A 25,601-nucleotide genomic window follows, 5' to 3' on the forward strand; every position below is an offset into this window, starting at 1 on the left:
TGCCTTAAGTTACAATTTACTCTACCCACGCCAGCTAAAAGGGAATTCTGGCACAGAACAATATGGCAGTGCTGGTACCCTGGGCCTGTGCTTTTCAGATTTGAATATTATAATCACTAAGGGGGTGCTTAACAAGTTGGCATTTTCAGTGATTAAACCTTTCCTTGTGGTCTTTATAGATATAACTGTAGAGTAACAACACCCGTGAGAGGTCTGTTATAAAGTGAAAGAGCACGAGGCAGATTTACTATGCTAGAAAAATTCTTATGACATTCAATGAGTATTTTTCCCCATTAATATTGAAGTGAAAACGATTTCCAGTCTAATGTACAGGTGAGTTAAGCCAATAACTATAGACGAGTCAATCCATGTTTGGTATAGTTAACCAGTTAGCAAGACAAAACCGATGAGTTCATTCCCAGTGGACCAAACAAAGAAGCTTTTAAAGTAAAAGAAATTGAGCTGCTGAACATTTCTTCACAATGCCAATTTAGGCAGCATTCCTAATGCCCATCCATTTGGCCGATTTATATAACTGGTGGAAATGCTGGGTAAATCAGCAGATTTCCTAAAATGTCAAATTTTAAAGAGTTTCTAGGGAGCCATAGCAGTGTGCTATACTGCACTCAGAATATCTGGACCCATCTAATGGATCAAAGCATATGAGGCCTACTTAGGGCTAGGGAAACTCAACTGAATGAAAATACACAAACATAGGGTTCCATTAGTTGTGGCATGAAGTTGACTTAAGAGTACAGGCTTATTATTAACTATAGGCAATCACCAAGCAAAGATCCCATCCAAGAAAATGCCATCGGATAAAATGGGTACGATAAGATCTGTACCAGTTTCTGCTTTAAAAGCTTCTGCAAATGAGACAAGATAAGGCCTCAAAGGGGTGGTGGGGTTGAACTATTTTCCTTTCTCTTCTACATCAGCTTTCAAATGGGGGTCACTGACTCCCACAGCTAAAAAAAAAAAAAAAACTATTGCTCAGTAAGGGTACAATTTTATTATCCCATCTTTTTATTCAGACCCCCTTCTATTCAGATTCCTGTGTCAGATTTAAACCACAGGCTGGGTTGCTAAGGTATCCAGGACCCTAGCAACTAGATAGCAAGTACAATTCCAAACTGGAGAGTTGCTAAACACAAAGCTGAAAACCAACTGCAAATTTTCTCAAATTAGCAATGTCTACATAATAATAAAAGTTAATTGGAAGGTGAACAACCCCTTTAAAGGGGGTGATAAAAATTCAAGGGTAACATTTTACATCAGTTATACGGGAAGCTTTCCAGGTCTATCATACTGTAATGTGTTCCTTAATCATAGATCTGCCATCGATCATTAATTCTACATGGGACTATCCAAACAGGCAAAGTAAGAAAAGCATTTGATACAGTATTTTAGCCCCTTTATCAAATAAGCATTGGTTAAAAGTAACCGCAACCTACTCGTATGAAGCCCAACTTAAAGGGTTCATTCCTTTTAAATTGATCTTTTTTATGATGCAGCACATTTTTGCTGCAGTTTTGTGAAAATTTGACCAATGGCTAAATGTGGAATTACGCAGCGAATCGATGTCTGGCGAGAAAATTTGTTTATCGCTGGTGGCCACACACTGACAGATCCACTAGTTTGGGGAGGTCACCAAAAGAGCAGATCTTTCCACATATGCCCACCTTGAGGTTGTTGATATCAGATTCATCAGATCATTCAACCCTCAGGATCCCATTGATGGGACGCAGGACAGTGACCATTTTAAGGAGTTCCCTGTCCTGTGCGATCGACATCTGCCTGATTTTCAGCCACATATCAGCCGGGTAGGTTTGTCTGAGGGCCCCATGCACAGGCTGATAAACAGCCGTCAGCAGCTTTTAGTGGACCTTGTATTGCACCTTAGATTGTAATCTCTACTAGGTCAGGGACTGATGTGTTATTGGTGGAACAGCTTGAGGAATGTGTTGCTAGAAGAAATAAGAATAAACATATAGTCTGAATTAAAATTGTTTGTCCGAGTGAGAGAATAGAATCTATTTCACCCCCACCTTTTATAAAGAATGCTCCAACTATTGAGATGGCAGATTTTACAATCAGGGTTTCTTTACTGGGCTAGGGAGACAGATATATGATTGCTATTTGAGTAATGGAGCTACTCTCCAATTTGGTTTATATTCATCTGCGTAAGTTAAACTTATTGGCCATATTTACAGCTTTGGGTTGCCAGACTGTTCTGCCTTGGTTACTCTCTCTACTACACTTCTGAGTGGTTTGCTGCTTCCTTATTCATTACAGCACATAATCTATAAGAGCCCTCCCTGAGCAAGCAAAAGCACAAGGAGAGGGCAAGTGGAATGAAGCATAACCTAGACCTGGCCTGTCTATACATTGCCAAGTTTTACTTCTTTTATTAGGTTGGGAATAGGAACAGATATAGAAAAGCTCACCCCATGCTATGCATAGGGGCACCAAGGAAGTACAATATGTGTTGGTCAGTTCTGATACCAGTAAGCATGACACGGAGCACATTATGCATAGAGGTCTTTATTAATTTTTTTTTTTTACAAAGTCTACATCAAATAGGTCAAGTAAATAGGCTGCTCTACCTATTTCACTCTTCGTACTGTCTTACTTGTACCTTGTAAAAAAAAAAAAAATGTTGCGATAAGATGACACTCAAATTGGAATAACCTGTATTTACAAACAATACTTTAACACACTGTAAACACATTAAGAAAATAAAAATATAAAGTAAATATATGCAAATATTCTGTTGAACAGGTGTGAATGGAACCTTGTAACATACATTGCTCTAGTTAAATAGCTTATTTACTTCTGTTAGGTTAGTGTTGTGTGTACAGCGATTTACAGGGACGTACTGAAAACGAACCGTAGGTATATATATATATATGTATATATATATATATATATATATATATATAAATTCTAAATACGTGTATTATATATATTATTTACATGTGAGCTACACTGTTTACATGTTAGCTTACTATAACAAAGCAATACAAAGAAAAATAATTTAGATGCTCTAAAAAGGAAAGGAAAACCGTTACAGATTGTTCTAGGCAAACTCAAATTGCTGTAAGCGGCACATTTTGTGCAAAAAGAATGCACCAGACTTTTCAGCTCAAAAACCAAAGCCATGGCAGCAAAAGAAAATGAATTTGGTAATAAATCTTTTTGCATAGTGCCTTTAATCTTGTCCAGATGCTATATATAAACGGCACACCCGGAACTATTCCCATCATTCTCCTCTGGGCCACTTTGTGCTGTGATATTTCATGACCTATTGAAAAAGACAAACTGATTACAATAAGTTCCACCGAGGCAGCACAGAGTCACGTTAAAGTGCTTTGATCAATATTGGCCCAGTTTATTATATCTGTGTACATGGACTGGGCCCGACATGTATACAGTCATGGGAAAACAGCAAATTTCCAACTGCAATATCGCCTGTGTGAAATAGTAACTGTCTCTTTAATCAAAGGTAATTGATAAATACATTCAGCTGAATGAACACAACCAGCCCTGTTGAACCCTAACCCTCGTTTCGTACGATATTCGGTATGTGTATGGCAGCTCGAAGAGGGGACCGATATCGTCGTTCGGCCAGGTTAAAAGATTTTGATTGGACGCCATTAAAGGCGCCTGAGCAAAATCTACTTTCAGGGCTGAATCGGCAGGTGGAGGTAGAATTTCTATTGTTTCTACCTCAATCTGACGATTCAGCCAAAACATCAGTGGAGGGTGGGGGAATGATCATTATTGCTACGTGTATGGCCACCTTAAGGCAGCCAAACACAGGCCATCCAAGTACACTCTCCTCCCAATCTGCTCATGGACCTCACAAGGTATGGCTGCTTTATACACATAGCAGTAATTGTATAAAATGTAGCTTTGAATACATTTCTAGCCATACTGTTACTCTACAAGGCCCCTCAAGCAGTTCCAAAAGTACCAGGATGAATGAGACACTCCACAGTTACTATTCATTCTAATGAGGTTATAAACTGAAAAACCAGATGAACCCCAGTGTATAGGTGTGTTTAAATGTATAATATAGGTTATCAGGGCATGTATTTCTGGCACTTCAAAATACGTTTTGTGTCTGAAAATATATACGCAAATTGCCATGGAAAAAGTATTTCCTATGCAATTAAATCAGAGATTTGATTGTCCCTGCAGATTTGAGTTCTATGTAACTGAAATGGAATAGTAATGAAAAAATGAATTAGAAGATAATCCAAAGGTAATAATTACTCACCATTAGGATAAGTGAAGTTGTGCGTCGAGTTTCTGGATTCTCCTAATAAACCTGTCCACATCCAGCACAAGGATACCATGATGCTGATACTCCTCTCTCACTGGGCTAGGCTTATCTGAATAGGAATAAACACAGCTAATGAATTCATAACTATGCATCACAAGGATTGGCTGAACAAATCACACTAAGAATAGGGTAGGGTTATAATGAAAGAAAACCATTTGAGTTTCACAATGATATCATTTTGTAGCATAGTGGACTACTTTGCTGAAAGGAAAGTATATAAACAGTATATAAATAACTGAGTATATAAATAGTAAAATTACCTGTCAAATAAACAGCAAGCCTACTGTGTATCCGCTGGCTCTGCAGATTCAGGATACATGACAATTCATCTGATGTTTCTCTTTTCTTAGAGTCACACAGGTGATAAGGCAAAACCTCTACCATATTCCTTAGCTGGGAAGATTTTAATAGTGAAATCTTCATCTGAGAAACAGAGCCCATTCTGTTGGGAGACAAAAGCAGTGGTTGACACATGTAACAGACACGGTTACCCACAAGGGGGAAACACCACTAAGCTAATAACATTAGCCCGAATGAGACAGCATATCAGCAAATTCATTTGCAAATATGAGCAGATGTGATTAACCCCCCCCCACCCCATAGTCCATAGTTATATGGTTGTTGCTGAAAGAACAGATGTATGTCCCACTAGATTGGCAAAAGGTCTGCACCTGCCTGTATAATATAATAGGTATATAATATGCCAAATTACTTCAGACACCATTAAACTTAGACATAGGGACCTATTTATCATAATGTGTAAAATGATTAATGCCAGAAAAAGCTGTGTAAAATAAACAGCAAATACATCAAAGTTTTTATTTTATGCCACCCAATCACTGTATTTGACACCTATATTTTACATCACTACAGACCATGCATAATCCACTCAATGTGTAAAATTCAAGTGGCAAGAAAGTTTTGAAAAAAAAAGTGATGGATGAATTCTGTATTTTCAAAAAGCATATTTAAGTGGCTGCTTCCATTTACACTGGCTTTTCACAGCTAGATTGCTAAAAACACAGCTAGATAAGTACGCCGGTTTTCACACTGTGATGCCTGGTGGATTAGGTTGGCATTTTTTACGCACAGCATGATAAATACACTCCATAGTTTTATTATGGATCACTGGTATTACATTCATCTGATATCTTCCACATTATCCTGCAGTTCAGCCACTGAGGGTATCAACAGTTATCTCCGTTTAAGACACACGAGTCTCTGAGCAGCTGACAGGATGTGGTTACGAAGCTTACGGAACGCTTTCATTTTTCCCCAAAGGATAAGTCCATGTGTTCAACTCTATTTTGGTTTATAATACTTTAAGCAGTAGTTTCTTTCCTATTTTTCCAAAGTTCTGTTCGTACACACAATGTGGCATGTAAACCCAAGCAAGGAAGGTTTAAATTCCACTGTTTTTTTTGCCAACCATTGGTTGCTATGGGTTACTGTACTGGGGAAAAATTGGTGCTGCTTATTAGGGGGATAATGTTAAAACCTGCTGTACAATATACTGGAATAAAGCCTTCCTTATGCTACTGAAACAAATACTTATGGCAGTGTAATGCAAAGTTGCTTTAGTCAGTTAGAATCAGTAAATACTTACCTTTTATCATTTTTCAGTTTCCTATTCTCTCTGTAATGAACAAGCCATTTCCAACAAGATGCTTTGCTCATCTTCTTTAACAGTCTAATAATGTCTTTTAATTTATCTGAATAAAAAAGCATGGCATAGTAAGAAATCTCATCCTGGCAGATTAATGGCATTTGCAATGTATCCCTTAAAGGAGAATTAATCCCTAGCCCCCACCCCCCCAGCATCTATTCAGAAGTTTCCCTGTGTTATGACCTGTCATAAATTTATACTCCAAAAGTTGCAGGCTATGTAATTTTATAAGGCCCATGTCTACCAAATAAGGGTCTGTCTTACAGGGCTGGGACATAAAAAAGTTGAAAGCATAATCCATTCCAAGGCCACCAATTAGAAAGCTGTGAAATGGGTAACAATGTGAACAGCATTTGGTATCCAGTTCACAAATAAAATTTGTATTCAAACAACCTTAATTTGTCTGTAACACTAATATAATACCAATATTTATAAGATTATGCATTATCTGCCCTGCCAGCAGGTATTCTTCCCAGTAAGCATCTAGAAAACAAGCAAAAGACTTACCTAAACTGATGGACTCAATCACAGTTTGATCAGAAACAACAAATCCGCCAGAATGAAAAACTTCCTGATATGATGATTCCATTATGTCTTCAGGATTGTCTACGCCAGCAAAGGTTACATTTGGAAGGAGCCTCAGTTGCAGCAAACAAGGAATCTGCAGAAAGATAAGCCACAGTTACATACAAGCACAGTCTGACCTGTAGGCAGCTGCCCCATCTGCTATCATTTTCTACAACTATTTACTGTTACACTCATTGAACTGTTTTACTGTTACACTCATTTCTAAGGCAACCAATAATTTTAACATGTTAAATTGTATTCATATTTCTGCATTTTTCCACAGGCGGAACAAGTTATATAAACAGTAGAATAATCTTTCTGCTGGAATTCTTTGGAAAATAGCATTGCTTTAAATTATCCAGACACCAAGAAATGAACTCTGTTGAACTATGCAGAGGTACAGTTTACAATAACTGATACATTTTTTGTTATTGTTAACCTTTATTTCTATAGCTCTGGGATGTTATGTAGCACTTTTAGGGCTCTGGTTGCAATTAAAGCCAGGCAGGAAATGCTAATCAGCTAACACCAGACCCAACATGCTGCCAATCTGTCTATAAGTGAACTATGCTAAGTCAGATATTATTGTGGTGTATAATGGTATCATTATTCTGCACCCTCAAATTTAAGAAGGGACTGACACGTACTAATTCTGATGTAAACACTTTCTTCCTTACCCAATTTCAGAAGGCTACTGCTTTTATGTGATGTAAAATTTTAAAACAGCATTTGTAGATTGTAAGCTCTTTTGGGCAGGGCCCTCTTCACCTCTTGTATCAGTTATTGATTGCTTTATATGTTACTCTGTATGTCCAATGTATGAAACCCACTTATTGTACAGCACTGTGTGAATATGTTGGCGCTTTATAAATAAATGTTAATAATAATAATAACAGCAGTAATGGGGAGCTGCTAGCAGCTTCCTGCAACACAATCATACCCTTAATCTGATTGGATTGGAGAAGAGGATCACAAGACATACAGAAGACGGCACCGTTAAACTCAGAGCAGAACTCTGCAGATTTATAGCAGGTTAGCACACAAGGAGACTTCTGAACGCAATAGTTCTTGCGGGGAGGGAGCTTGAAGGGGGGCAGTGGAGGCTGAGAATGGGTAATGCTTAGTGCTGCGACAGACGGGGAGATTAGTCTAATCTCCCCAAAATGCCATCCCAGCGGCTAGAATGTAAATCACCGGTGGGTATAGTATATCTACAGTTAAAACATAGAGGTTCATAGTCTGACTTTTTAAACAAATAGAAATATTTTGGTTACAGGACACTTTTCTCCAGAATCAAGAGTTACATGACTATAGTAGTAAAGAAAGCTTAGCTAAAATAAATTGTTAATCAGTGACACAGGATATGGTACTAAAATTTTAAGCAACATTAATCTAGAGAAGATCCTGGGACCCCATAGAAAAGAGGCCTGGTTAAATCTGAGTTAAGCACACGATTTCTCATTTTCTCTCACTTATTTCATCTGATTGGATGAAAGCTGATGTATTTCAAATATTTCACAATGGATTTCAACAATAATTTTAATCTAGCAATTATGGGCCTGTAAACCTGATGTATATTGGCAAGTTATTTGAAAGTTTGCTAAGAATCAAAATTATACTCTGGAGAATGGCATTAACAGCAGTAATCTGCATGGCTTTATGAAGGCCAAACAATATCAAACAAATGGGTTTGTATTTTATGTAGTAAGCAAGGAATCAGTTTAAGATTAAAAATTCATGATATTTTGAGAAGTTTTGGTAAATGGAAAAAACTATGAAAAAGACCTGGTGTCTCGCATTATGCAAAACCCCAAATCTCAGTTCTTCCAGGTAACAAATTCCACACCTGTATGTGTATAAATGTATATTATATATAACCGTGTATGATGGAAATTTTAGTTGCATCATAAACTGTTCAATATATTCACAAATATCCTGCTCTCCTATTTTGCATCGCACTAAATTATTTATTGTACCCAACTGTGCATACCTTATGTACATGCGCAAATATGTCTTCATTTCTAATGATAACAAACATCCCCTCTGATGCTTCATTGCTGTTGCAGAACTGCTGAGGATCACTTGGAGTGTGACCAGCTTGAGTAAGTAAATTCTAGGAAAAAACGAATATCAATAAATACAAAAAGTACTTACAATATGTGCATAATATTCAGTCAGCAAAATCTGTATGTTACTAGACTTTCTGCAACAAGAGACAGTGAGTATAAGACAGCAAAATATAAAAGGTATATGAAAGATAAACCATTATGATGTCTGCATAGCCCCCCCCCCCTTCTCCGTCCCCAAACTTATTTCCCTTGGGTTGTGGAGGGTGCTGTGCAGGGGCCATAGTGCTGGCAGTGGTATGGTTTATACTAGTGCTGTCCAACTTCTGTAGTACAGAGGGCTGGAATTTTTTTGGCCTACATGGTTGAGGGCTGATAATGAAAGACAGTTTTGACCACTCCCCTTTTTAAACTACTTCAAATCACACCCATGTTATCATAAGACCATACCCAAATTAATAGTGGTAGCACAGCAAAAACCCAAATGGTTGGTGCTCACTGTAGGTATATCCCCCATCATTCATGGGGGACCTGTCACCCTAAGAAATAACTCCAAATTATTTTCTATATTGTTAGTTAAGCAAAATAAACTTTACTTACTCTATATAAATAATATAAATCTTGTTTCCTTCCATCTTGCAATTACTCAATCAGAGCAAGCAGGTAGGCACCATTTTGTGGACACTGTTAAGGCAAACTTTGCATCATGCCAAAATCTTGTTTATGTGCCAGAATGGTGAACCAGATGCCCAGGCACTGGCTACACAGTTAGATGAGGAGGAGGGAGAGGAAAAGTGAGATGTGCAGTGACATCTAAGTAGTGCTGAACGGAAAGATAAAGTTATTGTCTGCCCCCGCCCCTATGCCTAAGGCATAGAGGTGGGGCAAGCAATATATGATAGACAGCTGGGATTTTTAATTGCCTTTATAATAGGTTTGGATGTGTTAATATAAAAATGAATTTGGGTTTCATGTTTAGTTTGAAAAGGACTTTTATTATACAGCTTTTTATGTCTGGGTGACAGGTCCACATTAAGTCATATTATGCTACACCCTTAAATCCATATGCCTCCTCATTTCCTGTGGGTACACTGCAACCCCCAGCACATAATTACACACCTTAGGGACCATAAAATGACTATTTCCAAACACTAAGAAACTCTCAGAACAAACCCCTGCCAGGTTCACCTCCCACAGGCAGCATAGGGCAGGCAGAGTATGGCACACACAGGCAGCATAGGCCAGTTGGACCACACCAGTTTAGACCATCTTATATTTCCTACCCAAAATATTAAAACATAAAACATATATTTTGCCAGGACAAGTTCATTTAAAAAATACCTGACTTCTGGTGCATTTAAAGGACAGTTTACCAACACAAAATAGGGCTTGTGCTAAACATACTTTCTGCATATTGTTTTTAACAAGACAAATCTTTATTATTATTTTTTTTTCAACCTCCTTGCTGGAACGGAAATCTACTTAAAACAAATCACCAGTCCAACAAGAAGTGCTTTACTCCTTAGGTCTTCCATTTAAAAAATGTTGTTTGATCCCATAAAGCTACAGTAAGTTCCTTGAGATAGAAAATCCAGTAGCTATTGCTCACCATCACTGTGTCTGTGTGTGGATGTTATTACAGACCGAATAGATATGACAGAGCAGTGCTTTCTTCACATTTCTGTAAAATTTTGGATGTCTTAAAAATACTCCAGAAAGGACTGTGACTTAAATGTGACTCCCCGGTATAACAGAGGGCCCAAATGCCCAGGAGGAGGCGAATAAACCGTATGGATGTAATTGGCAGACACGCCACTGGATCATTAAAATTCAGGCATGTAAATTAAAACACAAGCATCAGCTCAGCCTTATATGCTTGGATTGGAAGTTCCTGTCAATCATATCCATATAGTAAAATAAGTGACCCAGTGAAGTAGATTAAGATGCCAAAGAACCCAACTTTCGGCAAAATGTAACAACTTGTAATATTTTATAATAAATCTTAAAGTGGACCTGTCACCCTAAGGAATAATTACAAATTGTTTTCTATTGTGTTTGTCAAGCAAAATAAACTTCAATTACACTATATACATTTTTTTAAACTTATTTCCTTCAGCACTGGAATTCACCATTGCAGAAAACAGGCAGGCTCCATTTTGTGGACACTGTTATTAAGGCAAGCTGTGCATCCTGCCAAAATCTTGTTTCTGTGCCAGTATGGGGGGAACGGATAACCATATCCATGCACTGGTTACACAATTAGATGGTGAGGAGGGAGGGGGAGGGAATGTGAGGAGTGCAGTGACATCTAAGAAGTTCTGAGCTGAAAGTGAATGTAACTTTGCACCCTGCCAAAATCTTGTTTCTGTGCCAGTATGAGGGGATCTGATACCCATGGCCATCTCTGGTTCCAAAATTAGATGGTTAGGAGGGAGGGGGGATGTGAAAAGTGCAGCAGTGTCTAAGAAGTTCTGATTTGAAAGTGAAAGTAACTGTCTGCCCCACCTCTATGCCTAAGGCATAGAGGCGGGGCAGGCAATATATGATTGACAACTGGGACTTTTAAATGCTTATATAATGGGTATAGATGTGTTAATAAAAAAATAACTTTGGGTTACATGTTTAATTTGAAAGGGGCTTTTACTATACAGCTTTTTATGTCTGGGTGACAGGTCCACTTTAAGGCTTGCTCTCTGATGAAACACTGCTTGTGTTTTAAAGACATACACGCTAACAAATATAAGTACTTAATGGTTACATTTGAAAATGTTTTTACCTTTACTGAAGAGTAGAAATAATCATCACTGGTTTCATTGACATAAAAGTGAAAATTCCTTTTGCTGAATTGCTTTGCGTATTGTGTAATTTACAGTGGAGTGTTGTGCACACGTCTGAAATGATGTCCTTTACAAAACGTGAATTTTGTGCATCAGGATCAAATGTCCATCTTGGACAAGCCTCAGTAACATTTCTGGAGGCGGTGCGGTCTGTTAACGGATCACCTAAAGTAACTCTGTCCAGTTTCAAGTGAGTTGACTGGACACACTCCTTGAGGATCAACGAAATGTCATCATCAACTGTTTTCTTTAATCTCCCTCCATATTTTAACTGGTGTAAATGAAAAGTGTTTTTTTTACATTCTCTGACATTTTTTGTATTGCTGGAACTATGTGTTGATCTACCCTTTAGTTCATATTCATGGATCACTGGGGAAGAATAAGTACTATTATGCAATCTTCCCTGTTTGATGTGGTCCCTTTTTTGATTAGAATGCTGAATTGTAATTTGAAGAGGGTGTTTTATTTTAGGTGCTAAACCTGAACAACATGGAATTCTTTTAGATTCAAACATTGTCCGAAAAGATGGCTCAAAAATATCTGCATCCATGGAGGCATTTCTTAAAACTCCTTTTAATTGATGATTAAAACGCAAATGCTCCAGATCAAGCGTACTCTGTGTTGGACCATCTGATGTTATCCTTCGTCTTTTAAAAATATTGAATTGTTCTTGCCTGTCTGTAGAACTGCTTTTTCTATGCAAAGTTCTATCAGTTTCTAGAAAATATCTACTAACTGTAACATTTTCATATTTCCTTTGTCTCAAACTATCTCGGTGTCTAAAGTACTTTGGAGAATTGTATTTATCATCATCCAAAGGGACATCACAGGCATCAAACTTTCTTTTAAAATGCTTGGTATGTCTTACTTTTGTGCTTTCGTGATCTGAACTTGGATGGCATGAGTAACGTTTGTAAGGATTTCCAGGTTCTTGGGCAAAGGCAACATCCTCATAAGAATCATCTAACCAATAATCATCAACTGGTTGTTTATGTGATTCAGAAAGGGGTGGTGAGGTGCTAGAATAGCAAGAAGCCTCCTGGCATTGTCGTACCTGTATTACCTTATCTCTAGACATGATAAAATTCTCTTCAACAGTATTCTCATTTATTGTTAATCCATTATCTTCCTGTATTTCTACAGTATCTTTTTCCTCAAAGCCAAGTACAAGGTCTCCTTGCTTTGGAGATTCAGTTTGAGCCAGGAAAGTGCTACAGTCAAAAGTCTCATCCTGGTATTGTTTCTCCAGTGCTACCTCCTCTCCAGACAAGACAGGTATCATTTCAACACTGGCACATACTACAGGTGCTGTAGGATTTTCCTTCACTGTTAAATTAAGTTCCTGTTGCATGTCTATACAGTTCTCCTTCTTGGGGCTAGCCATAAGATCTTCAGATAGGGCATCTGTTTCTTTATCCTTAAAGCCTTGTACATGGTCAAGACAAACATTTTTAACAAGGGACAAAAGACTTCTGCTTTCATTTGCTTTTTCATCCTGGTCATTAATGTTCTGGGTGCTGCTAGACTGCCCTTCAATAGAAATGTCTGTGTCTAAACAGCTGTGCAAATGGTATACATCTTGTTTGTGTATTACATGATATTGCTTTCCTTCAGTACTAAGTTCATTTCTGTTGCATTTTGAAGTACTTACCACATCTGAACTGGAATCATTTTTATTTAAATTGTCAGCTTCATATGTAATTTGCATGCCTTCAGTCTTTGCATCATCCATAAAACCATTTGCCTTGTTTGTTTCCCCACTGAAACTTTTTAAGTATTTATTATTATTTTCTGTGGATCTAAGAACTGAACTTTTTTGCTCATTGCTAATCATTAAAGTACATTCTGTCTTTTCTGTTACTTCAATTTTAAATGAGCAGTCTGTTTCATTAAGGGACAATGGCTCAGTGGGTAGCTTTTGAGGAGACCCGTCTTTTACAGCTTTAGAACTCTTTTGATTATCTCCTGCAGAACTATCCATACATTGTTCAACTTGGGTGGAATCATCTATTGCATGCTGTTCTTGGCAGATTTTTGTTTCGTCATGCTTATCAGAGACTGCATCATTTGTTGATTTTTCTGTGGTTTCAACACCATTTTGAGAAGTGTTATCAAACTCATTTACTTTATTTTTTATGGCATTTATTTCCAATTTTGCAGCCTGGTCTTTCTTAAAGTACTCTGTAGCCTGCAAGGGAACTGTATTTATGTCTTCACGTTCTAAGACATTATTTGATAGTTGTTCTCTAGTCACTATAACTGCAGGATCATAACAAGTATTAATAGGCTCAAACGGTTGGGAAGTAGTGTCTATTGTTGTCTGTTGTCTTTCAGAGAAGCTCTCCTGCAAAGAAAACAATTCAGTTAAACATATTTTATTAGGGATTATAAATTTAGGTGAAATCATTCTTTAAAATTACTCCTTTATAGAATTTTCAAGTTAGTTTTTGTGGCTACTGTTATGTAGATTTACACTTTCATGAACTTTCTACAAGTAAAAATATTTTTAAATAACCAAGTACAGACAAAGCACTCTATATTTAGATATAGTATATAATCTGTTCATGTTTGTTTGGAACAATTGTGCACTCTATTAAGCTCATTTGTACTGGTGTACATAGATTTTATTTTAAAGGAGAACTAAATCCTAAAAATAGATATGGCTTAAGATGCATTAAATCTCCCTGTCTGACCCACTGTCCAGAACCAGGATCTCTCCATGGACCCCAATCTGCCCATTTCCCACCCCCATATGCTTATTCCCCACATCACAAATTAAATGTATAGCATATAATAAAGCTCTTAGAAACTCTGTGCTTCCTATTTGTAGCAAAAATTTGGGGGAGGTCCTTTATTGTTTCACTATGATAATGCTCCCATGCATGGAGTGAGAGCCATACATAATTGGTCTGCCGAGATGAGAATGGAAGAGGCTGCCTTGCCAGTTCTGCGCAGAATGCTGCCTGCAAGCCTAGTCTGCTAATTTAACATCAGTACCCAATCTCATTATGCTCTTGTGGTTGAACGGATAGAAACACACCTAAAAAAAAAACTATTATAACAAAGAGGACCAGCTACTTAATACACTTAGTATGAAGAATTTTTTCAGACTGGTGACCAGACAATTATGGCTTTATTAAGAAATATATGTTCTGATGTTGTGCACTGTATGAATTCATAAATCTTTCTGTCAATGTTTCAATCCTTCTGGATGCCCTTTGTCAAGTCAAAACACGCTGGATGTAATTTATGAGACCTATCATGCCCAACTGCCGTTTCTGTGTTTACATACCTTATGCCCACTGTCACTGTGTGAGTTGCTCAAAAGGTTACTGTCTGGGGTGGACACAATTGGATCTGACTCTGTAGTTGGCTTCAAGCTCTCAAACTGCTTTGCCTGCGTAATGCTCTCAGGTTCTGTCAGGAGCTTAGGCTCACAAATGTCAGATTTTACACTCTCGGTGCAACTGGTTTTATTAGCTGTGTGTGCAACAGAGCTTTTCAGAGCTGAACCTGGACACACAATATTTATGTTGTGATTTGTGGTTTTGTGCTGAGGTGAGTTTACCTGTAATGGATAAGAAAGAAAATGTTTTTTTTTTGCCACAAATAATATATATCCTATTGCAATATAAAAGAATATGTTATTAGATATTAGTCACTATGAGATCCCGGACTATAAAGGGCAAAATGCTGCAGGCCTTTTAAGGTGGCCATACACGGACAGATTTAATCAAAGCAATTCAGCAGCTTAGCTGCCCATGTATGGAGCCCTCTGATGGGCCTATCCAAAATATATCCGGACAAAAATCCTCCACATCCTTCAGGCAGGTTTGATTTTCCCGTCTGATCGAGGACTGCATTGGCTCATTGATGTGGTTGTCATGTCAATGGCCTTTGTCCCCATTATCGAGGCTGCCAAACAGGCAGATCTAATAATGCATGGACAACTGTAGTCAAATAATCAAGAAGGCTCAATAATCCTGTCTGTCTGACAATTTTGTGCTGTGTTGGTGAGGTTCTTTCATGATTGGGTACATATGGGGCAGTTCATTGCTATGTTAAGAGCAGTTAGTAATGCAGTTTATCTTGCTAAAGTATGAGGGGAGAGGTGAAACCCCAGATTCAGACTTCTGAGTTTTGGTTATAAAAAGATTTTGTATAAGCAGTGGTGTACCTTTCAGTCCCTGGACCCCCACCCACAACCCTTTTTTTTGTACTTGCAAGCCCCTCCAGCTGTTTTGGCTGGAACAGCTGCTAGTGCTAGCTGCTATGGCCTGCTGTGCACCACTAAACCCTGTTGCTCAAGAGAAATACACATCCACATGCTGATGCCATAGGGTATGGATGTGCAACTAGCAGTGGCTTCACTCAAAGCCTATTATGTTTCACAGATGTCTGTATCAGAATCGTTTCTTAGGTTGGGGATGTCTTTTGGGGGAAGGTCATTCATATATTAAATGGCCTTTAGGTTATAATGTAGAATTAGATGAGGAGCGTTTTGTTAGCTGTTGTTTTCTTAAACTTGATAACATGAAGTACAATTATTCCCTACCACCGGAGCAAGTTATCTGCCAGAATTCTGTGCAATCCTTTGTTTTGTTTCAACAGTTATCACACATTAAATATATTACAGAAACAATATAACAATTCATTAGCATGACATACTGTATTACCTCATGGCTGGAAGCTGTAACACTTGCTTTTGTTGTATTTTCATTTTCTGTGCATTCCACTGTATCATTTTCATTCTCTGTGAATTCCACTGTATCATCCGCATTCTCCATGTTTCCTGCACAGGTCTCAAGCCTCTTGTGAGAATTACTGAGGGTTGTGACAGTTAAATCAGAAGAATCCATTGCATCTCTGCCACCATATTCCACATTGAACCTTGCATCAGCAGTACTTGATTCTTCCTCATCATTTGCAGATAGCTGAGGGACACCACACATTTCAAGAACTTCTTTCTGTAAAGACTGGGATGATTGCATGATAGATTTGCTTTCACTTTCTCTTCTCTCACAGTCTTTCACTCCTGCAGAGTGTTCATGTGTTTCAAAGGTCTCAGAGCATAGATTGTCTTTTTTTGGACTGGCTGGTCTATCCTGTTCCGCTTCACCAAACTCAGGATCCTAAAAAATGTTAAGCAGCACAAAATAAAAATGATTTGTTATTATTTTTTTAAATAAATTATTATAAAACTCATTATATTCATATGTTTAGAAAGATGTTAGAATGTTACACTACACAACCTCCAAGTGTCAGGTCATAAAGGATGCTACAATTACTTGGCAAAGGAACAATCACTGTGGGCCTGTCAAAATGCCCAGTATTACACAGAAAGGGTACTACTCTTCTTATACAAAAACAATTCTTAGAACTAGGGCCACTGAAGCAAGATTTTCATTTAATATACACAGCAATCCATCTGTGAAACAACCCTATTCTATCTTATCCATTTATTATTTCATATATGAGTGCTGACATGTTATATTTTATAACATACGCTATCCGAAAATCCATTATCCGGTAATGCCACACAACCCCAAGCAATTGTGCTGATTTACACAAGAAAAGCTTCCCATACAGCCTATTTTAGCACTTACCATGTACTCTGTTTCCTGTTCTAGAAGGGCAAAATTTGTGTCCAGCTGGTGCTTATTCTCTGAACCATTAGAACAGACATTCGGATCAAACTGTTCTTGGGAAATGCTTGTATTTTTGTTCAATGTGATGGCAGCATCCTTTTGAGAAGAACTATCATCTCTGCTTGTTTCTTGTTCTTTGTCTGATATGATGTCTTTGCTCAACAGCTCATTTTCCATTGTTCTACCCTACAAAATAACAAGTATATTGCCCTGAAAAAAAGTCCAGCACTTCTTTAAGTATGTAATATTTAACAAAACCCAAACTTACCTTTTCAGTGGAACATCCAGTGATATTTGCACTGCTCCAGGATTTCTCTTTTTGTTCACTCTCCGCATCAATCTGATCAGTGTCACGTACATAACACAGAACTGGAATACAAGTAGACTTTGCACCTGATGCTGTTTTATATGTTTCTGTTTCTTTCATTTCATTTTTTTGGAAGGCCCTTAAGACATTTTCATTTATGTGTATTTGATCAGTGTCCTGCATATTTATGTTATTTTCCTGAAATGTAAAATCAGTTTTGTTAATTAGATATGGTACGGTTGCAAGCTTTAAAACCACAGATCTGACTTAAATTAAGGTGGCCATACACAGGCCAATTGTAGCCCATAGGTGGGGATATCGGGAGAAGATTTGCTTACTTGGTGACCTCGCCAAGCGAGCGGATCTTAATGTGTATGGGCACCTTTAGAATAACTTATTATTATATAACTTAGCTTATCTGTGAAAAGCCACAGAAACTGGGATATATCAATGTATTTATTAACCTACAGAAAAGACTATAGGAAATTAAGCACATTTTTACATTGCTTAGCTCAGATATGGTATGTATGTTATGTTATTTAGGGTTTTCTAAATAATTAGTCTCTTCATAATGTGAAACACAATCATACCTTATTGCTTCTAAAAAAAAGTAAAAAAGTTCAGTTCTCCACCTGCAAAAAAGTGACTGGCTGGCCAAACCTGCGAATTTTGGGCCAGGCCCAAATCCAAAAACGACATCATCAAACTATAATTGTTTTTCAAAATGTGTCTTTTCATATTGCAATTTATATAGCACTACTTGTATATGCATCTCTGCTTATTTCTTAAAATACATTGATATTACAAAAAAGGGAATAACTGCTGTCAGATTTATGATTTCTTGAGCCTTTCTGCTCAATCAATCATAAAGGAAACCCTGCGAGCATTCAGGAGCCAAGAGGCTCAAGCAATCGTAAATCTGCCACAAAGTGTCAAGTGTTAGAAGACACATGAGGAACTAGGACCCTGCCACGCAGAAGCCAATAAAGCTGGCCATACACGTGGCGATCTGACGATGTTTCGTGCGACCATCGGTCGCACGAAACATCGTCAGATGTGCCACACACCATTCAGGGCTGAATCGGCAGGTAAGGAGGTAGAAACAGTAGGATTTCTACCTCCTTCTGCCGATTCAGCGCTGAAGGGCGCCTTCTATGGCGCCCGATCAAAATTTTCCAACTGGTCCGATCGGCGAGTCGGCCGATATCAGCAGCTTCCTGCGATATCGGCCGACTCTCCGACATACCATACACGCACCGAATATCGTACGAAACGAGGTTTCGTACGATATTATCGGTGCGTGTATGGCCACCTTAAGAGCAGGCATTCACAATAGATAGTTTACAAATTCATAACAACCAAGACTGAAATAAATACTATCCTAGTGCAAAAGCATATCTAATAATAGTTTTGATAGGGCTGAGGGAAAGTTGCTTACAGAATTTGTTTTCCAATGCAAACAGTCTCCTCAACCCTAATGATTTGTTTGTTTTTCCAACGCAGAACAATTTTATTTAATAAACTAAACAATTATCTTTACAATTATAAATCCTTGTAATCATCAACCATACCAGTTTTTTTTACTTTGATACAAACTCAGCTTACTATTAACAGTCAAATCACAGACAAAGTATTTATGTGTAAGAGCCCTTAAATATCTGCGTGGTTGAAATAAAAGAAAGATGCTTAACTATACTAATTTAATTTTCTACCTTGTAAAGCTGATTGCTAAATTGTTTGCTACTGGCAGCAGCACCATATTTATCTTATATATGGGTACCTCTATGACAGATACCTTAAAATATGGGCCATTTGAACAGGCCTACACACCAATACACAAGCGTTTGTTTTAAAGCAGCCAGGTTGTATAGGTCATTACTGATTCACTGTAGTCTTTGGTCAGCAGACGACATAATGACATAACCCAGTAGATCCAGTAAGACTGAAAATGTGATTATTATTAAAACTCAGCTCTTTTAGACTTCATGTAATGAAGAGTATTTAAATACCTGCAATAATGGAAGCTGTATATTATAACATATTATAGTATTTGAATTAAAATACATTTACTTAGAAATAAAAATGGATGTGGTCAAAAAAATATTTGCACACTATCAGCACATAGATTCCGAATAAGCTTTGTGATATCTCACGAATTTCATATTTTTATCAAGTCATATTCATATTAATACATAAATATCATACCTGGGAATGTACTGGTGAATCAGCACTTGAACTGCTTCCTTTCTTTACCAAGTCATACCCCTGGGAAAAGGGTTCCCTTGTGAACTTTCCAGAGTAATCAGATTCAATTTGGCTACTAGATAGAACAAGTAATTTAGAATTTTGGGAAGGTGATGCGCAAACTGATGTTGTCAAATCAAACTTGGTATTTTCAGCTTCCGTAATATTGACCAATTCAATAGGTTCAAGGATGGTGTTAATTGAAACAAACTTGGCCGGATTGCTGTGTTCCACCACTTTCCGTGAGCTGCAGTTTAAAGCCTTGTTTGGTTTGCTGTAAAACAGAGCTAACCACATGTGCAGTATAATTTTGACATCTTCTACCTTTTCACGTAGATTGAGATTCCATGGTCTAAAATAAATCAGCAGAAATAAAATTATTAATTATTAAATATAATAAATATACTACCAGCACCATCATATTCTTAAAAAATATTTTTAGTCTGCACGTGACAAACCATCTGAAATACGACTATGAAGATTTTCATTTATCCAGGTCATGGTATACCTAGTATAAATAAATCTAAAGCAACTGTCCAGTTTAACAAGTCCAGTTGCTTTAGATTTATTTATACTACATACATCTGAAAAACCTTTGCACTCGAAAATGAAGACTGCTGTGTGTAAAACACATCAGTCAGGTAATCATGCAGAAAAGTTCTCGAACTTTGCTGCAGCATGTTAGTAGTTTATAAATGTATTAACATTAATTATAACTAGAAAGGGAAGTTTGAGAACAAACTTCCTGTTGGTTTGAAAAGTTTGGGACCCTGACATAAATAGTGTGAGAAAGGCAGCATTTTAAATTTAAACCAAAAAAATTTAATAGGTGAAGTCTGATTGGCTGTTGGATGCTCCACCCACTTTTTAAAACATAAAAATGCTGTGCCCTAGTGACTCTGGTGTTAATACTGTGAGAATGGCAGGTTAAATGTCCCCATTGAAAGTCAATAAGTAAAATCTAATTGGCTGTTGGTGGCTCCGCCCACGTAAAAAAACCTGATTACTTAGTCACCCAGTGACTGACTGTGCAAAGTTTGGGAACCCTGGCATCAAACCAATAAAATTCAATAGGTGAAATCTTATTGGCTGTTGGTGGCTCCGCCCACTTTTTCTTACTTTGAACCACAGTTACTTGGTGCTTAACTCTGCAAAGTTTGGGGACCCTGGTGTTATTATTGTGAGAATGGTAGCAGGTTCCGCCAAGTCAAGAGGTAAAATCTGATTGGCTGTTCACAGCTCCGCCCACTTTTGGGCATCCAACAATCATCATATTTTCATTCAGGCTGACCCCATGACTGTGTGATTCAAGTTTGGTGAGTGTAGCCTCAAAGCTGTAAGATTGGCAGTAGTTTCAATTTCCCCATTTAAACCAGTGGGTGAAATTTGATTGGCTGTTGTTGTCTCCTCCCACTTTGGGTCATCCAACAAATGTCGCTGTTTCATTTGTGGTGACCCCATGATTATTCAAATTTGGGGGGTGTAGCTTCAAAGCTTTAAGTGTGGCAGCCGTTTGAAAATCTTCCCTGTCAAAGTCATTGTAAAATTGGGGTGTTCGGAGCGGCGCCACAAAAAGACTGGGCAACCTGCTCCGCTATAGGGCGAAGAAGTGTGGAGAGTTTGGGTGTTTTACCCCTAAATCTGCAGGAAGAGTAACGTTTAGAAAATAGGGGGAGCTAAGAAGAAGAAAAAGCAGAAGAATAAGCTAAACAGAAGAACAGTATGCTGGGTTTTCAACCCAACATAATAATATAACAACGAAAAGCATAATTTAAGCGCAGTTTAACACTATTAATATCATGCAGTGGGCACAATGGCAAAAGATTATGTTACAGATGCAGAAAGCATGTCCTGCAGATTGGGTATATGCCTACTTTAAAAGAAACAGTTACACAGCAGCACTTTAGTGACAAGTTAAACTACATTTTATCAGATATTAAAACAGAGTACATGATAATTTACATTTTAATATTCTGATATTTTCTGCTATTCCGCTTACCCATGTAAAGCTCGATTAACTGTTTTCTCCAGAGGATCACTGGTAAATTTACTGTCCAGATCAAAATCATAGTTTGCATCCCAATTTAATGTAATCTTGAGGTTATCTCCAAACTGTATTACAGCACGAGGTCCTTCTTTCAAATTCAGACAAAGGTTGGAGCTACTGTTTTTCATATTCTTTCTTGACAAACCTACAGAGTTTTGTGGTTGATCGAAGACCAGAGAATCCTTGACAGTTGGATCATGACGAGTGTCTCTCTCGCTGGTTTTGTCTGTGAGTGGATCGACTTTAGGTTCATTCATTGGGGGCTGAGAATAAGAATGCTCCAGACAGATCTTGCTTATAACATTATTTTTGGTCTTTGCAACTGCAACATTTAGTTCCTGCTTTGACTTATTCATATGGCAGGACTCATCGTCTTTTTTAGGCTCATCATGTTTAACTTCCAGGACCTGGTCAGGCTCTGTTGCCGGGGTATGAAGAGAAACAGAAGGTTGTGCAGGAGGACTGCAAGCCCTGTCTGTATTAGATCTGTTTTCAGTATGGAGGGCTTTTAAAAGATTATCAGTCCCATTTTTTGAGTCTGATGCAGTGTTCATATTAGGGAAAAAGCCTGCTGAGGAACTAAACGAGTTTAAGGCAAGGTCTGCTAATAAGTTTAAAGCATGAGATTCATACATACTTATTCGTTTCTCCATAATATTCTCCTCTGATTTCCCAGCTGCACCATATTTTGTATTGTCATGTTTGGGCTTTTCGCCTGACCAACTGGGAGATTTTATCCCTTTATGACTATTTTTCTTAACCTTCTCCGTACTTCTTATGGACTTTTTCATAGACTTATTACAATCCTTTTCAACAGGACTCTTTGAACTTTTTGCCTTCATTTTAGATTCAGACGACTCACCCGGTTTACCTAAGGAAAAACAAGACCGTGTATGATTCTTTTCAAAGCATGGTGCACGTTATAAAATTTTGGACTGAAACAGACTTTACCACCATTTACACAATATATGTCTAAGACATAACTTTTATTATTTTGAAAACACAAGCTTCTCAACTAGTCTAAAAGGACATCTAAACCCTACATTTTTCTACCATGTATATAATTGGGCACCTCTTCCACACCATATAATTTGTACTGCATATATCCCCTCTGTCTGCCAGCATCATCACATTTTCATAAAACAAATAGCTTTCACTCAGTGGCCATTTTCCAGCTGACATCATCAGTGACATTTACATCTGCCAACAGCACACATGCGCCGTAAAGTTTGTGCAATGAAGAATGCAGGCTTACACAGGCAGAACTTTTTTTGATAAGATAAAGTCCTGCTTGGATTGAGCACTGTAGTGGTTAAGATGAGCTTAAAATGACTCCCCAGCAGAGTGCACAGCTAGAGCACTGCCATCTCTTAAAAGAAAACTATACCCCCAGAATGAATACTTAACCAACAGATCGTTTATATTATGTTAAGTGACCTATTAAAGAATCTCACCAAACTGGAATATATATATATTAGTAAATATTGCCCTTTTCAATTCATTGGCTGAAGGGGCCTAGCATGTATGTGTGCCTCGGCTTGTTTGTGTGCACTGTGAATCCTATGATTAATTCTTAAGATGGCTATTTTCTATTTAGGAGTACCCAATACCACATACTACTAAAAAAGTATATTTTTAGAAAAATGGTTTATTTAGATGAAACAGGGTTTTACATATGAGCTTGTTTATTTAATATATTTTTATAGAGACCTACATTGTTTGGGGGTATAGTTTTCCTTTAATTGTTGCTAGACTGGAGGGTTTACATGCCCTTTACATTTTTAGCAGTCTTTTAGTTGTTTTTTTTATGTTATTTCTTGCCCTCAACAGGACACAGACTAAAACCCCTTTCACTTTCTCTCTTCCTTATCTTGCAAGCAACCAAGGGAGGAGATGAGGTGCTTACATTACCAATCCACTTATCTCAAATTCTGGAAGATTTATGAAGAACACATTATCCCCATTTAAAGGAGAAAGAAAGGTAAAACTAAGTAAGCTTTATCAGAAAGGTCTATGAAAATACAGCCATAAACACTCAAAGAAACGCTGCACTGACTTCTCTGTCAAAAGATTTCTTGTGTCTGTTTTCCTCTGCCAGAGACACCCAGATCTCTCCTGCTCCCCCCTCCCTCAAGAATGCTAAGAACTCACTCCCCCCCTTAGGAATGTGGATCTGAGCCAAATCAGCAGGAAGCTTCCTTATAGTCTTACAAACGGAGTGTGTACACCAGTCTGGGTCTTGGTGCAGGAGTGAGGCATTATGGGAACTTTCTTTACACAGCTCAGCATTTTTTTTTCCTGTTTGGCTTCTGAACATCTGAACGGGAGAAATATGGGGAGACTTAAGGGCACTATTGAGAGAACTGAAGGTATGCCTGCAGCTTGAGATTAACTCTTTATTAGCCTTTCCTTCTCCTTTAAGAAAGCTATTGTGATTATATGAGGAGAGAGGGGGTAGTAAAAATTATATAAATATGCATTAGTCTGACATGAAAACTTGCTTGGTGTGAGCTTGACTATGTAAGTTTCAAACTTCAATGTTAAATATATATAATCATGATATTTTTTAAAGGAGAAAGAAAGGTAAAAACTAAGTAAGCTTTATCAGAAAGGTCTATGTAAATACAGCCATAAACACTCACAGAAACGCTGCACTGACTTCTCTGAAAAAAGATTTCTTGTGTCTGTAATTCCTATGCCACAGACACGCAGCTCTTTGCTTTCTCCTCTTTCCTGCTCCCCCCTCCCTCAAGAATGCTAAGAACTATCTCCCCCCCTAGGAATGTGGATCTGAGCCAATCAGCAGGAAGCTGACTCATAGGGGCACATTTACTTATCCACGAACACTCCGACCGTTCGCTCGATCGGTCCAATCGTATTTTCCGCGACTTTTTTGTGTTTTTAGCGTGAAAAATTCGGATCGGTTTACCGCTGTTTACAATCAAAAATTTTGTGACTTTTGGATCGTCAATATGATACTATCGTGACTAATAAGATTTTTTCGTAAGCATTTTCGTGATATTTGCGATCTTCAGAAATTTTCGTTTCCAATTCGAATTTTTCCCTTTCGGGATTCGAACTTGTGTTTTGATAAATCTGCCCCATAGTCTTACTAACTGAGCATATTCACTTGGTCTGCATGTCTGTGCAGGAGTGACGCATTATGGGAACTTGTTTGGCTTCTGATCTTCTGAACATTTAAAATATGGGGAGACTTAAGGGTACTATTGAGACAACTGAAGGTATGCCTGCAGCTTGAGATTAACTCTTTACTAGCCTTTCCTTCTCCTGTAATGCAAATATACAGTTGAACATTTTCTGCAAAACTGAAAATGAAATTATTCAGATGAATTTCAGATTACCAGTTTTCTATTCCTTTGAACATGTGAAGAAACATACAGTTAATTGTAAATTTGTTGGAAAATGTTTCTGTTCCACACTATAGCTTAGGCCACTGGAACTAAAGCAGTACAATAAATTACACAATGTGTTACATGCCTTAACAAACAAGAGAAAACACTATAATATGTTCCAGTGATTACAAAAATACAAACATAAATGTACTCTATGTGGCTTACTGTTTTTGGCTGGCTCTGAAGTCTTTCTTTTTAAGGCTGTATCCTTATCTGTTGTACCAACTGGGGTTGTAGTTTTACTTCTTGGCTTCATTAAATTACTGCTAGCAGCTGTGTTTTTCACATCCCCACTTCTGCTCTTCCTTGACACTTCTTTGGATGTTTTTTCAGTCTCAACATCTTGAACAAACTCAGCTGTAAGGACCTCTGCCCCTAGCAATAAAAGTAATAGGTGTATTTAAATCCAATATATAATATGATTAAAAAAAAAAGCATATTAGATGCTGAGTAACTAA

The 25,601-nt window shown here is 37.7% G+C and overlaps 1 protein-coding gene across 3 annotated transcripts in view; it reads right to left on the reverse strand.

Annotated features, from left to right (window-relative positions):
• Positions 1-2,526: 2,526 nt before the first annotated feature.
• tasor2 (transcription activation suppressor family member 2) overlaps positions 2,527-25,601 on the reverse strand; it is a 45,037-nt gene continuing 21,962 nt past the window's right edge. For all 3 annotated transcript variants that reach the window (XM_012960050.3, XM_012960048.3, XM_031899072.1), the window contains exons 10-23: positions 25,309-25,518; positions 21,683-22,601; positions 19,645-20,035; positions 17,401-17,637; positions 17,091-17,318; positions 16,161-16,616; positions 14,777-15,052; positions 11,424-13,828; positions 8,572-8,694; positions 6,522-6,675; positions 5,955-6,060; positions 4,609-4,790; positions 4,283-4,397; positions 2,527-3,304 (exon numbers count right to left, since the gene is read on the reverse strand). In XM_012960050.3, coding sequence (XP_012815504.2) covers positions 11,426-13,828; positions 14,777-15,052; positions 16,161-16,616; positions 17,091-17,318; positions 17,401-17,637; positions 19,645-20,035; positions 21,683-22,601; positions 25,309-25,518 — 5,120 coding nt within the window. In that variant the 3' untranslated portion in view covers positions 2,527-3,304; positions 4,283-4,397; positions 4,609-4,790; ... (2 more) ...; positions 8,572-8,694; positions 11,424-11,425. The remainder of the gene's footprint in view (positions 3,305-4,282; positions 4,398-4,608; positions 4,791-5,954; positions 6,061-6,521; positions 6,676-8,571; positions 8,695-11,423; positions 13,829-14,776; positions 15,053-16,160; positions 16,617-17,090; positions 17,319-17,400; positions 17,638-19,644; positions 20,036-21,682; positions 22,602-25,308; positions 25,519-25,601) is intronic.

This window comes from Xenopus tropicalis, chromosome 3, assembly GCF_000004195.4.
Source record: "Xenopus tropicalis strain Nigerian chromosome 3, UCB_Xtro_10.0, whole genome shotgun sequence".
In the NCBI taxonomy this organism is placed as follows: Eukaryota; Metazoa; Chordata; class Amphibia; order Anura; family Pipidae; genus Xenopus; species Xenopus tropicalis.